This window comes from Tachysurus vachellii, chromosome 24 (genome assembly GCF_030014155.1).
Source record: "Tachysurus vachellii isolate PV-2020 chromosome 24, HZAU_Pvac_v1, whole genome shotgun sequence".
NCBI classification, from domain to species: domain Eukaryota; kingdom Metazoa; phylum Chordata; class Actinopteri; order Siluriformes; family Bagridae; genus Tachysurus; species Tachysurus vachellii.
Genome location: NC_083483.1, coordinates 6,311,388 through 6,325,455, shown reverse-complemented (window position 1 = coordinate 6,325,455; position 14,068 = coordinate 6,311,388). Strand labels below are relative to the sequence as shown.

General features: G+C 38.3%; 1 protein-coding gene across 1 annotated transcript; it reads left to right on the top strand.

Annotated features, from left to right (window-relative positions):
- The first annotated feature begins 7,273 nt into the window (after nucleotides 1–7,273).
- On the top strand, nucleotides 7,274–12,396 carry LOC132839868 (interferon-induced GTP-binding protein Mx3-like). The gene is made up of 14 exons (XM_060861083.1): nucleotides 7,274–7,362; nucleotides 7,471–7,526; nucleotides 7,608–7,804; nucleotides 8,024–8,161; nucleotides 8,341–8,495; nucleotides 8,586–8,724; nucleotides 8,833–9,031; nucleotides 9,113–9,191; nucleotides 9,709–9,831; nucleotides 9,908–10,040; nucleotides 10,454–10,612; nucleotides 11,049–11,125; nucleotides 11,245–11,463; nucleotides 12,027–12,396. Exons 2-14 carry the CDS (start codon nucleotides 7,471–7,473, stop codon nucleotides 12,249–12,251), a joined length of 1,899 nt encoding a protein of 632 aa, XP_060717066.1. The 5' UTR covers nucleotides 7,274–7,362; the 3' UTR covers nucleotides 12,252–12,396.
- The last annotated feature ends 1,672 nt before the right edge of the window (nucleotides 12,397–14,068 follow it).

Here is a 14,068-nt window from a genome sequence, read left to right as displayed (position 1 = left end):
CAGTTAGAGTAATCTGTGCATATCATAATACACTGAATGGAAGCTGCTTTTAAATGAACATTTATATATTAATTTCTTAATGAAACAAAAGGTTCTTCTAACACTGGCTTTACTCCCTTTCAGACTTTAGCTGGAATGTCACTTTTTCCGTCTTTCCTGAACAGGCAAACACACATGAACGCAAACTAATAAATTTGCTCAATCTGAGCAATGAATGGATATTGTCATGAACGCGGGACAGAGCAGACCAATTGCAGGATAACTAAAACAAAAGGGATTTATTAACAAGTACACAAAACAGGAACACGGACTCGAGACAGGACTAAACAAAACTAAGACCACAGTAGATTCCGCGCTGCACAAGGCAACGCGGCACAGTTAAATAGACAAAGGGTAATCACGATGGGAAACAGGTGTGTGGACAGGGAGGAGCAAGACGAAGGCAGGGCAGACACGTGACGTAAAACGTAAACACATGCAAGTGGCCAAAGTCCGGGCTAAGTCCTGACAGATATCAGCTATTAACCCCATCTTTTAAACAATTCAATTTTGAATATTGTACTGCAAATTTCCAAAAATACATAAAGTAACAATTAAGAACGTTTTTTTTCGCAATAGCATGTTGCTTATAAACTACAGAGCACACCATATATTTACAGCCCTATATAACAAAAATGGTTTCACTTAAAGGAATCCTTTAGCAGAGACAACATCTTCTTCTTCTACTACTTTTCCTGTTAGTGGCCACCACAGCAAATCATCAGTTTCCAAGAAGCTCTATCCTCTGCATCCTATACTGTCACACCAATTACCATCATGTCCTCTTTTAACATATCCATATATCTCCTCTTTGGCTTTCCTCTTGACCTCTTACCTGGCAGCTTCATCTCCAATATCCTTCTACCAATATAACTACTCTTCCTGCTCTGTACATGTCCAAACCATCTCTATCTATCCTCTCTGACCTTGTCCCCAAAACAGCCAACCAGAGCTGTCCCTCTGATGTGCTTGTTCCTAATCCTGTCCATCCTTGCCACTCCTAAAGAGAACCTCATCATCTATATCTCATCTATTCCACTCTTGATTCGCCTCAGAGCCTCTCTCACCTCATTCTTTCTAATCTTTAGCATTTCTTGCTTTACAATATTCACCTCTTTCCCCCTACGTTTTCCTCGTTCATTAGCTCCTCAAAATATTCCTTTCATCCTCTCTGCACACTCTCTATGTCTACATCTCTATCTTTAATCACCCTTATCTGTTGTACATCCTTCCCATCTCTGTCTCTCTGTCTCGCTAATCTGTACAAGTCCTTCTCACTTCCCTTGTGTATAACCTGGCATACAACTCATCGTAAGCTTTCAGTTTGGCCTTTGTCACATCCCTCTTCACTCTGTGCTGCGATTCCTTGTAGTCCTGACTACTTTATTCAGTCCTTTCTACATCCCACTTCTTTTAGCTAGCCTCTGTCTCTGAATTCTGTCCTGTAGTTCCTCGTTCCACCACCATGTTTCCTTATCTTCTTTTCTCCTTCCAGATGACATACCTAGCACCCTCTTACCAGTCTCCTTGATCAATTCTGCTGTAATTTTCCAGTCATCTGGAAGCGCTTCCTGACCACTCAAAGCCTGTCTCAGCTTCTGACTGAATTCCTAATGACATTTTTCCTTTTTCAACTTCCACCACTCTTCTTTTCTGTCTATCTTCTTCACTTCTTCCTGACCACCAGAGACATCCTACACATCACCATCCAATGCTGTCTGGCTACACTCTGTCCTACCACCACTTTGCACTCATTAATCTCTCTCAGATGGAATGCACACCTTTTACATAGAATGTAGTCTACCTGCTTACTCCTACCTCCACTATTATATGTAACTCTATGTTTCTCTCTAATCTGGAAATAATTGTTGACTTCAGCCATTTCCTTCCGCCACCATCTGTCAACCACTATCTGTCCTTATAAGATCCTTTCCTTAACACCAAACATGCCCATCACCTCCTCATCATGTGTGTGGTAGCGTAGTGGTTAAGGTGTTGGGCTACCAATTGGAAGGTTGTGTGTCCGGCCCTTAACCCTCAATTGCTCAGTTGTATAAAAATGAGATAATATAAGTCGCTCTAGATAAGGGAGTCTGCCATATGCTGGAAATGTAAATGTCATCACCCCCGTTCCACTCACCAACATGCAGTGTTGGGCAGTAACGCGTTACTAGTAACACGTTACTGTAACGCAGTTACTTTTGACAGTAACTAATACTGTAACGCATTACTTTTTAAATAAATTAACTCGGTTAGCATTACCATATGGTGCGGTTGTCCGTTACTTTTTTAAATTAATTCATTTTGGCTGAATTGTAGCCTACAGCCTAACCTGTTTACAGCAGCAATGCATTGTAGGATTGGTGGATGCCAACTACTGTAAACACGAAGACGCCGCACTGTGGGCGTGTTTCCGTTTATTAATTTATGTGCGGCAGTAATGGCGACTCAAAGCGAGAGCAAGACGAGTTTCTCAAAGTGGAAATATGCTCATTATTTCACTTTAGTTGAGCATAAAGACAAAAACCTTTTAGTCAAATGTAAGCTGTGTTCGAAGGTCCTATCTACTGTGATAAACAGCAACTCCAATCTGTCAAAGCACCTCCAGAAACTACATGCCTCGACGAAGCTAGAATCTAACCCGGTGTCGGTGGACACACTCAAAGTGAGTCAAGCCCCTCCAGCCAAACAACAGCGACTAGATTTTAACCGGGCAGATGAACAAAGCTATTGCATGGTGTGTTGTTGAAAACATGCAGCCTGTCTCTACTGTGGATTCACCGACTTTCAGGCAGCTCATTAGCATGATAACATGTTTAGGCGGCACACAGCAAATGGGACGAAAACTTTTTCCAACTACTTGGATAAAGAATATTAAAAAATTGAAAGTTAGCTGAAGACAAGGGGTTAGACTACATCGCAACTAGAGATGAGCTGGATACTCGGCTGAAACGAGTATCCGGTACGGATAAAGCACTTCTGGCGAGTACGAGTATTATACGAGTCAATATCTGTGCTCGGATTGAATGAAAATCATCATTGGGTAGCTGATTGTGTCAGCGTTCTGTGATAGGCTAGTCACAGCGCCCCTCCCCTACACACATACAGATGTATTGTGTTGCTGTGTCTCGCTCTGCTCACTCACAGTCACACACAGAACAGCTCTCTGTCTCTCCCTCAGTCACTCGGGTTCGCGGGTCTTTTCCGTTAACGTTTAGGGTTTCTTCAGCTTTTTACTTCGGGTTGTAACGTTAATAATACGTACTTACTAACCAGTAGAGTTCTGGTAAATGTGGGTTCATTCAGACGTGGTGCTTGCTTGGTCGAATGCGACTCGCATTGCGTCTCTGCCTGTCGGAGATTTTTTTTCTTTTTTAAACCTTCAGCTGTCTCTAACCAGTAACGAGACACTGAGTGTCTGACACGTTTTTGCTGTATTTCATAAAAACATAAAGGTAGTAAGCTAGTGTTATAAATATTACAAATTAATTATTACCGGTTAAACCCCCGCCCATTTCAAGACAAGCTCCACCCACTTCCAGGTTAGGCACCACCCACTCCGAGTACGGATACAGATACAGATAATTCATATGGTTAACAGATACGGATACAGATACAGATAATGGTGTACTCGCTCATCCCTAATCGCAACCACTGCAGACATTTGGTCTGTCCACAACAAAATATATTATTCAGCTTGTTTTGTTATTTATTTCAGAAATCCTTGTGATATATTCAGTTTGTCTGGTCTGACTTAAATAAAATAGTGTTTAAAAACTACTTTGTGTTTAAGTCAGTTTTGTGTTTGTATAGACCATAACGCATTAAAAGGGCATTAGTGGGAACATTAAAGAACGTTCTTTAAAAAAGTAACTAAAAAGTTACTTTTAACAGTAATGCGTTACCTTTTGGTTTAAGTAATCAACAATTGAGTTACTTTTTGAATGAAGTAACTAGTAACTGTAACTAGTTACTATTTCTTAGTAACTAGCACAACACTGCCAACATGCCAGTTGAAGTCCTCTCCAATCACTAGTCTCTCCCATCTGGGAATACTCTCTATCACCCCATCTAACTCACTGCAGAATCTCTCCATCTATTCTAACTCACAGCCTACTTGTTTAGCATAACCACTGACCACATTCAACATTACCCTTTCAGTTTCTAACTTTAAACTGATTACCCTGTCTGACTCTCTTTTCACATCTAAAACATTCCCAGCAATCTCATCCTTCTTGATGCAAACCTCTCTATTTATCTGTGCTTGGGACCAGCACAGAAATCACAGGCTTGCAACAGGAGTGCATATCTAGGCAGGTTCACACATGCATCCACTTGGATTTAACTTCTAGTGGTAATTTATTTTGCTGTCCCTACAGACATAATTAGAGGTGAAAAAAGGTGTTTGTCTGACTTGTCTCACCATTTGGTTTAGCACACACATGATGTACCATGTTTGAGGTACCAGTCTTGTGGATGTCACTTACATAGATCGCTTCACAGCCGTTGCAAATTACATACCCTGCACTTGATTCATCCTCGTTAAACACTTTGCTTCCCTCCCACACAAATACATTTATTTTTGTTTTGTTTTTTTAAGTATGCCTTTTTAATTTTCTTTCAAATTTAATCAATTAATTTTCTCTTGCTTTAAAAAAAGGACTCCCATCACAGAGTATATATTTATGTCAGCTCACATACAACAGACATTAAAACATCTACAATCTCCCTGTTAAAATGCAAGATGCCAAGTTTTTGTGATATAAAATAATGAAAGTAAGTTCATGTCTTTTTTTACACCCTCATTGTGAAATACCACCATATAGTTTTTTAAGGAAAAAAGGAAAAACAGCATAGTGCACATCCCTAAAATTATACTTTCTGATTCCACTGATTTAATTACACTACTCCCATTTCAGGTCACACCAGAGCACCCATTCTGAGACACCATGCTACCCTTTTAGGTCTAGGTAGATGCTTCCAGTAGTGGGATCCAGGGGCTATGTCATTGTTAAGTGTCAATGACCCAGGGAAGCTACTCACAAGCTTAACAATTCTCCAGGAGACCGACACCGGCTGAGTGCAACTATGATGTGGGAAACAGAGAACTCCTGTCCATCAAGGAGGCGCTGGAAGAATGGAGACACTGGTTGGCCCAGCACCCATTTTAATCACAGATCATCAAAACCTGGAATTAAGAATGTCAAAAGACTGAACCCATGGCAAGCCACATGGGCCTTGTTTTTCAAATACTTATACTTTGCACTGATCTATTGTCCAGAAACCAAAAACTGCAAGGCCTATGTCCTGTCTTACCACAATGACACGATTGGGAATGCCCAACCCTAAGCCCATCATCCCAGCATCCATCATTGTTGCCCCATCCGATGGGAACTAATAGAGTAAATATGGCAGGCACGAGATTGAACCCACCATGCTCAAATGCCCCCCTCCAAGCAGTACATCCCCAGGGTCATCCAGGGTTGAGACCCAGGGTCATCCAGTGGGTGCACACAGCTGAGAGTTCCTGCACCCGGGCATCCAACATATGACAGCACTTGTCCAAAATGCCTTCTCAAGGCCATCTCTACCCTTGGACATACAAGATTATGTTCAATCCTGCTTAGTTTGCACAAAAGAGTGTACATCAATCCAACTACTGGCAGGGCTGCTGGAACTGCTCCCATTGTCCCACATTGCAGTGTACTTTATCAACAACCTCCACAGTTCCCAATGTTTCACCACTATCATGGTGAGAGCAGACAAGCTCATGCTGAAAGGTTTTCCCTCCTCCATGGCTCTAGTGGACTAGGGTACAATTACGGTGTACCCAAAGACATTGTCTCTGATCTGGGTCCCGGTTCATATTGAGAGTGTGGTGAGCCTTCTTCGAATGCCTGGCGGTCAATTTGAGCTTAACTTCAAGGTATAATACCCAATCCAATGGCAAGCAAAACTCCTAAACCAGGAACTAAGATGTTACTTGAGATCATACTGTAGCAGAGAACAGCAGAACCCTAACCCTAACCCTAGAGTGAGTTCCTCATATGGGTGGAATACGCACAAAACTCCCTGACCCACACATCAACAAGCTTCAACCCATTCCACTGTATGCTGTGGTGTTGTGGTGTGTTATGGTGCTACCAGAGTCCGATTAAATAGTCAGGTTAAACCACAGACATACCCGTGGTAGATGAATGGTTTCAACGAAGCAGGGTAGTATAGGAAAGTGCACATGTGAAACTACGAAGAGCCGTTCACCACCAAAGGTTTCAAGCAGACTGCCAAAGATGCCCCATCCATAATACCAGCCGGCCAACTGGTATGACTCTCCATGCCCATCCTCCAACTTCCTTCTGACTGTCAAATAACACTGTATTAGGCCCTGCTTTAATCAAAGAATTCCACCGAACCCATCCCGATCACTCAGCACCCCACTCTCCAGCCCAAAGGAGATGAAAACCAGGAGGTGTTCCTAGAAGGGGGAGCTCTGTAACAGTACACATGGCGATTTCCACCCCTGGTCACCAGATGGAGCCTTCTCCAAAGTTTTGAGCACTTCACTTCTTGGTATTAGGATTTAAATTCTGCATGGAGGTTACCATGCATACAGATTATTGCTATATACTGAGCCATGCTACTGCCTTGTTCCTTGTTTTGCCTGTGTATGACCTTTGTATCTGTGTTTCACTGTATTTCGTGTTTTGACTTTCGTTTTGGATTGTTTGCCTCATGGACTGTTTCTTCTGACCACACTGTTGTTCCCTGTTTTGGATTTTGCTCTGTGTTCTCATTAAAATTCGCAAATGGATTTCAAACTTCTCCTGAATCTTCATTACAGTTGGAAAAATATCTGACAAACAGTCTGGCAAATCTGAATCATTTTCTTTCTTTGGTATAATTGAAGTCAATTATTAAGTACTATGTGATTAATACTTTGAGGGACTGGGGGAGAGCTGATAACATTTAGTGAAACTGCAGACTACCAGCTGTAGAGGTTCTGAAGACTGTTGGATTCATCAGTTCTTATACTAACACAAACAATGCCAGTTACAACCTCAAACCTTTGAGATTTACATGATACTGCGAGAAGCCTAATAAAAATATGTAAAATTCGAAACAATGGAACACAGGAAAACCCAGACAATCAGATGATTCATTGTTGGTTTCTTAAATTATTGCACAAATGTGGACATTTATTTCAGTTTTCCTTTCACTTCTATATTAGAGGTGTGGCATATACAGAGTGTATGTGTGTGCATCCATAAAGCACTATCAGTTTATTCACATCCCTTGTGAAATTAAGTTGCTGTTCCCAGCCAGGTAAGTAAGATACCTTCATTTCTATGTGAGAGTACTAAAAATAAATTTTATACCAAAAAGCATTAAAGGAACGCTACAATGACGTATCTTTTGAAATGTGTTTGTTAGATGATGGAGAGTGAACAAGGTAGTTATGAAGATATTGCTTATGATGGTCAGAACAGGTCAGTATAAATTGAATGATCAGAGAGTCATCAGTTGTGTGAGTGTCATATGTAAAATTCAATGCCTGTTTTTATTCACAGACAGCCAATGGAAGGGGTTTTCCACGGCCATTTAGAGGAGAGAGTTCGTCCTTATATTGATCTGATTGACTCTTTGAGGCTGATTGGTATTGAAGAAGATTTGGCTTTGCCAACTATTGCTGTAATTGGAGATCAGAGTTCTGGAAAAAGCTCTGTGTTGGAAGCACTATCTGGGGTGGCATTGCCCAGAGGGAGTGGTGAGTGTTTTCCTATTTCTATTACCAAGTAATAAATATATTACCACATTACATTTTTACATTTGAATTGTTAGAATTTTTGAGATTTTTATAGCTCAGAATTCAAGCCACAACATCTCACTTCTTCTTTTACACACACAGTCAGTACAATTTCCCTGTTTAAGATTTGGCGAAGTAGGGAAGCAAAAGCTGATGTATAATGTGCTTCTTTAACTTTAGGTATTGTGACAAGATGTCCACTGGAGCTAAAGCTGAGGAAGATAAAATGTGGTGTTCAATGGCATGCTGTAATGTCTTACAAAGAACAGTTCATTGAGTTTGATGACCCTTCACTAGTTGAGAACTATGTTAAGGAAGGTTGGTAAAATTTGTGAGTAAAAACAGCTATACAGATAAAGACAAACAGATAATATCCCTTTCTTATGATTCTAAAAAGGGGAACGTCTATCCAGTGGTAATGTGTTTTAACAAAAACTTGTAATGCTTAAAAGACATATGTTTAATTTTTTATAATACTTTCTCCATCACTGTAACAGCCCAGAATGAACTGGCTGGAGATGGAGTTGGAATTTGTGATGAACTCATCACTTTGGAGATCATGGCTCCTGATGTATGTGACCTCACACTGATCGATCTCCCTGGGATTGCCCGAGTTCCTGTAAAAGGTCAACCAGAAGACATTGGACATCAGGTGAGTGTAAACTGTAGCTTGATCCTTTTTGCTAACCAGACTACAGCCGTTTATTGAAATTGTAACACTGTTTGTCTTATTTTTGTCTAGATCAAAAATCTCATATGGAAATATATAGAGAAGGATCAAACAATAAATTTGGTCGTGGTCCCATGTAACGTTGACATAGCAACAACAGAAGCCCTGAAAATGGCACAGGAAGTGGATCCTGAAGGAAAAAGGACTCTGGGTAAAGAATCAAGTTCATTAACAAAAACAATAACGTTATTATTATTATTATTATTATTATTATTATTATTATTATTATTATTATTATTATACTGTTTTATTCTAACAGCGATTCTTACAAAGCCAGACCTTATAGACAAGGGAACAGAAAAGAACATCATGGATATAATCCGAAATCAGGTCATTCCCTTAAGCAAAGGCTATGTCATTGTTAAATGTCGTGGCCAAAAGCAAATTGATGATAAGATCTCTCTGACTGAGGCCACTCGAGTAGAGAGGGAATTCTTCAGACGTCATGAATACTTCAGGTATTATTTCTAACATATGAACCTCTATTTATGATCCATTAATGGTAACTGGGAACTTACTGTAATTGTCTTAATTGTCAGTTGCCTGTTGCGTGACGAGAAAGCAACTATTCAGTGTCTTGCCAACAAACTGACTCAAGACCTGGTTGATCACATCAAAGTATGTTTCCAGTCTTTTACTCTTTTTATATATTATTTATTTATATTTATATATTTATTATATTATTTATTTGAACCTACGTAAAAACAGTGTGGTATTATAATCAGAAAATGATAAAAAGGAGCCATGAAATTGATTCAGAAAGTTTGAGACTACAGAGTGTTGCAATTGACTCATGTGACACTTTTCTTAGTGTGGAATGAGGAGATGGAGCAGGCTTGGGAAAACAAACTGATCCTTTATTTTCCTTTTTCTTTACTATTTCAGCAACTTTCTTTTCTATACTTCAACACAAACATATCTATGCCTCTCTCTCTCTCTCTCTCTCTCTCTCTCTCTCTTTCTCATCACTGTAAAAGAAAGATTGTATTGTAAAATGCAGTCTTGGAAAAAATTAAATCTTCATTGTAATTGTAATTTACATATTTGTCAAAGGCTGTGAAATTAAATATCAGTTCATTAATTCTGTAGGTTTTATGATCTAATTTAGCTCCATTACTTTTTTTTATATATATAGAAATCATTACCCCTTATCTCAGAGGAGATCAAGAAGCAGCTGTGGAGCTTTAGAAAAGATCTGAGTCAGTGTGAAGCTGGACCACCACTGGATCCACAGAAGAGGAAGACCTTCTTTATTAATGTTTGTAACTTTCTTTTTATTATTTTAATCCAGCATAATAGCACCCTCCCTAAATCGTGTTAAATCTTTCTTTCAGACCTTGACGAAATTTAATGATAATATCAACCGCTTGGCATCTGGGGAAGTGATCAACAATGATAACTTGTTTGTGATGCTTCGGTCTGAATTCAGAAAGTGGAAAGAGCATCTTGACAACACAAAGGCATCATGTAAGTACACAGTCCATATGCAGATGCCATTTTCAATGGCCAAAATACATTTTGTCTCCATGCACATAGCACTGATACAGAGCAGGGCTGTCTAATGTTACTCCCAAAGGGCTGGTGTAGATGCAGATTTTCATACAAATCAAGCAAGAGCCACATATGATTTCACCTGTTTAATTAGTTGATCTTTACTTTCAATAGACTCTGGTGTGGCTTCTGCTTTGTTGGAATGAAAACCTGCATCCACACCGGCCAATTACGGGTAGGGTTGGACACCCTAGGTGTTCAGAAAGATCTTTTAATAAAATTTAGCTAGTATTAGTCCTGAGTAGCTAAGATTTGCCTTGTCGAAAATCCAGTTAAAGATGCCTGTTGGTGGAAATTTATGGGGAAACTGACTTTTACACCCAATATAGTTCACATAACTGTCGAGGAAGTGGTGAGAGAATATGACTTGAAGCACAGAGGACGAGAGTTGCCTGGATTCAGTGACTACAAGGTGTTTGAGATGGTGGTGCAGAAGCTTGTGATTCAGCTAACAGAACCAGCCATTAACACACTCAGGTTCATCCGAGGTAGGATTTCACCGTTTAACCAGCACTACCTCAATTTAACAACTTTCAGTAAGTTAGTAGAAAAATAATGTAAACAGCTCAATTTAAATGTGTTTATTACTGTATGGAGTAAAAGAAATTTGTTTTCACAATCTTTTAATTGATTTCGGATTACAACATGGATTCATTTGGTTTACTGGATTGCAACATTTATCAGTCCAGATATAGCCCACAGCCCATTATGTTTTTTCTGACTAATGTACAGTCATTCATTCATTATTCCACAGCATTATATCATAATGTATTTAAAACCATCATACCACAAGAAGAAAAAAATGCAAGCCACGAGAAACAAGAAAACAAGGCATTTGTGCCAACAGAAAACCTGTCATCCATGAATTTGTAATTTTGTGATTGTATATATTATATTATCAGGTTTATTATATTAATGTTTCAGACACCATTCAGCAACAGTTTTCAGATGTCTCCAAAACCTGCTTTCTCAGCTACCCTTACCTCCACTGTGTTGCAATGGTAAATACTGTTTTTAAGTTTTAAAGCATTCATATCCTTGGAATGTAAAATAATTCTGAAATTGTTCAATCACATCATTGTGATGCTCTGTAATCATACACTTCAAATCAACATCCCAGAACAAGATAGACAACATTCAGTCAAAGCAGGAAGCCAAGGTGGAGGAGAGGATCATGGAGCAGTTTGAGATGGAGCAACTGGTCTACACTCAAGATGGCATCTACTTCAAAACCTTGAATGAGATTCACTGTACTGATGGGCAGAAAGCTTCAGAAGATAATTTTGCTGGATTTGACAACAGAAGCAAATATCCTGAAATGCTACAGGCTTATTATGAGGTAGGGTTTAGTAATTATGTGGTCAATGAACTATACTGTATACTCCAATCCAACAGTACAATGTATTTTGGCTTTATTCATTCATTCATTCATTCTTCTTCTTCTTCTTCTTCTTCTTCTTCTTCTTCTTATTATTATTATTATTATTATTATTATCATATATATATATATATATATATATATATATATATATATATATATACATATATACATATGTATATATATATATATATATATATATATATATATATATATATATATATATATATATATATATATATATTTAAACAGTACAGTGTGGATTATATGCAAATCATATATGTTGTCTAAAGCATACTGGTATAAAGATAAATCTTAATTTAAGAAAAGTTCTTACAAACACTTATTGTATTAATATTACAATGCTTTCTATCTCCAAATGTAGACTTTTGCCTATCTAATTTGATGTTGTACATAATTTGAGAAAAATCGATGTACTAAATGTAAAATATAGAAAAATACACATTCATTCACCTTGAAACCTGGAAATTGTATGAGTTAGAGATTTCTCCGTCTCCTGACAGATTGTGGTGCAGCGCTTGGCTGATCAGGTGCCCATGTTGATCAGATACTTCATGCTGAAGGAATCTGCTCAGCTGCTGTGCAGCGAGATGTTGGGTTTAATGGACGGTGCCAACGTGGCTGATGTCTTGCGTGAAGAGTCGGATATCAGCAGACATCGCATTGACATGCAGAACCGCGTGGACCGTCTTACTGTTGCTCAAGAGAAACTCAGCAACTTTGTTTGAAGCTACAGGGCTGCTGTAGATCAGGATTTTACATCTTTTTTGAAGTTTAGAACATGATTAACTTATCAGGGAAAATTCTAAATTCCAAACCTTTTGGCCCTTTGAACTTTTTTGGACTGAAACCAGTGATCTACAGAAACAGCTTTTATCTGAAGATCCATAGTAGTTGTTTATTTAGATATTCCCTATTCTGTATTTACATATATCTAAACGTCTTAATACATTTTATTTGAAAGGTGTCATTTTGGCTAAATTATTATTCTGACATTTCAGACCAAATCTTAACGTTAGTTTATTAGTTTTTACAACAGACATTTGTACTAATAACAAATTATACTAATGCAATTATTGTATTAATGTAATAATTGTATTAATGAAATTTGTACTAATAACATTGTTTTTATATATTAAAAAGGCATATACTTTTGTCCTTATGCTTTTAAGGAATCCTAGTATTATGGCTGTTCTGCTAATAACCAGAAAGAATTAGAGAAAATAATTACATGTTCATAAATGTTTTGGCTTCTTCTCTTACCCTTTATGATGTATTAATATGTAATAAAAGATTACACTTAGACAACATCCGCAGTGTGGCAATTTGTTGAACTCTAACAGAAATCACTACAGCGGAGCTCTCACACAAAACATTATTTCTCAATGCATATTCAGCATATTCAGAGTGATGGCAAGCAGAGTGATGGCAAGCAGAGTGATGGCAAGCAGAGTGATGGCAATAACTCTGAATGAATATATGCAATTTTAAATTAACAGGTCAAAATGTTTTCAGTCTGTTCTTTGGGATAAGAATACATGTTTCATCGTGTCCATGTCAGGCCTATTAGAATGATGTACCTAGCATCAGACTTCAGTAAGTATGTAATGCATGACTTATTAAAAAAAAGGGTAGGTTAAGTAGTGGATACTTTCACATTTAGGCATATCTTTGCCAAATTCAACAGTCAAGAGAAAACTTCATCACAGTAAATACAAACACAATATTGCATGTAAATCCTTAAGATGCAAAAGATGTAAATCCTTAGCAAGCTTCATACACAGAAAGGGCCAAAAAACACCAACATCTATAAATCCCATACAGTTCTGGAACAAACTCTTATGAAGAGATTAGATTAGACGAAACCAAACGTGCACCAGAATAATAAAAACAGTATGGAGAAAGGAAGAACCCGCTCTTGGTTAGAAGTAGGGCTGAAACGATTAGTCGACATTGTCGACAACGTCGACAATAAAAAATTGTCGACAAATATCTTTGTTGTCGAGTAGTCGTTTGTTCTCACGTGTCCTAATGTAAGGGCCTGCAATATCGCGATTTGACCGCTACGGCGCTGTAGCGCTAGAGTGTAATGCAGCCCTAACAAATGCGGTAGAAGAGAACTTTTAAAAGAAGCGCAAATTATGACGGAGTGCAAGCGAATGCGAACAAGCAAGGTGTGGGAAAGTTTTACAAAACATCCAACCAAAAATGCAGTTGTTTGCAATACATGCAAGGCAGAACTTGCGTTTCATGGAAGCACAACGTGCATGCTCGAGCACTTGAAAAGGAAACATCCTGGCACAAGAGGAGGCTGGAATTTCTTCATTTTAATTCAGCACTTATTTGAAAATCCAAAAAAGGCCAGTGCAGAAAGGACACTGTTACATACTGCTTTTCATTAAACTGAACACTTGTTTTACATATGAAGCTCTTAATACTGCTGCCAAGAGATGTTTACATTCAAGCATATATATATATATTTTTGTCTGTAATGCAGCTGATTCATTTGTGTAAAAATTTTTTTTTTTAATTAAAAGATAACAGA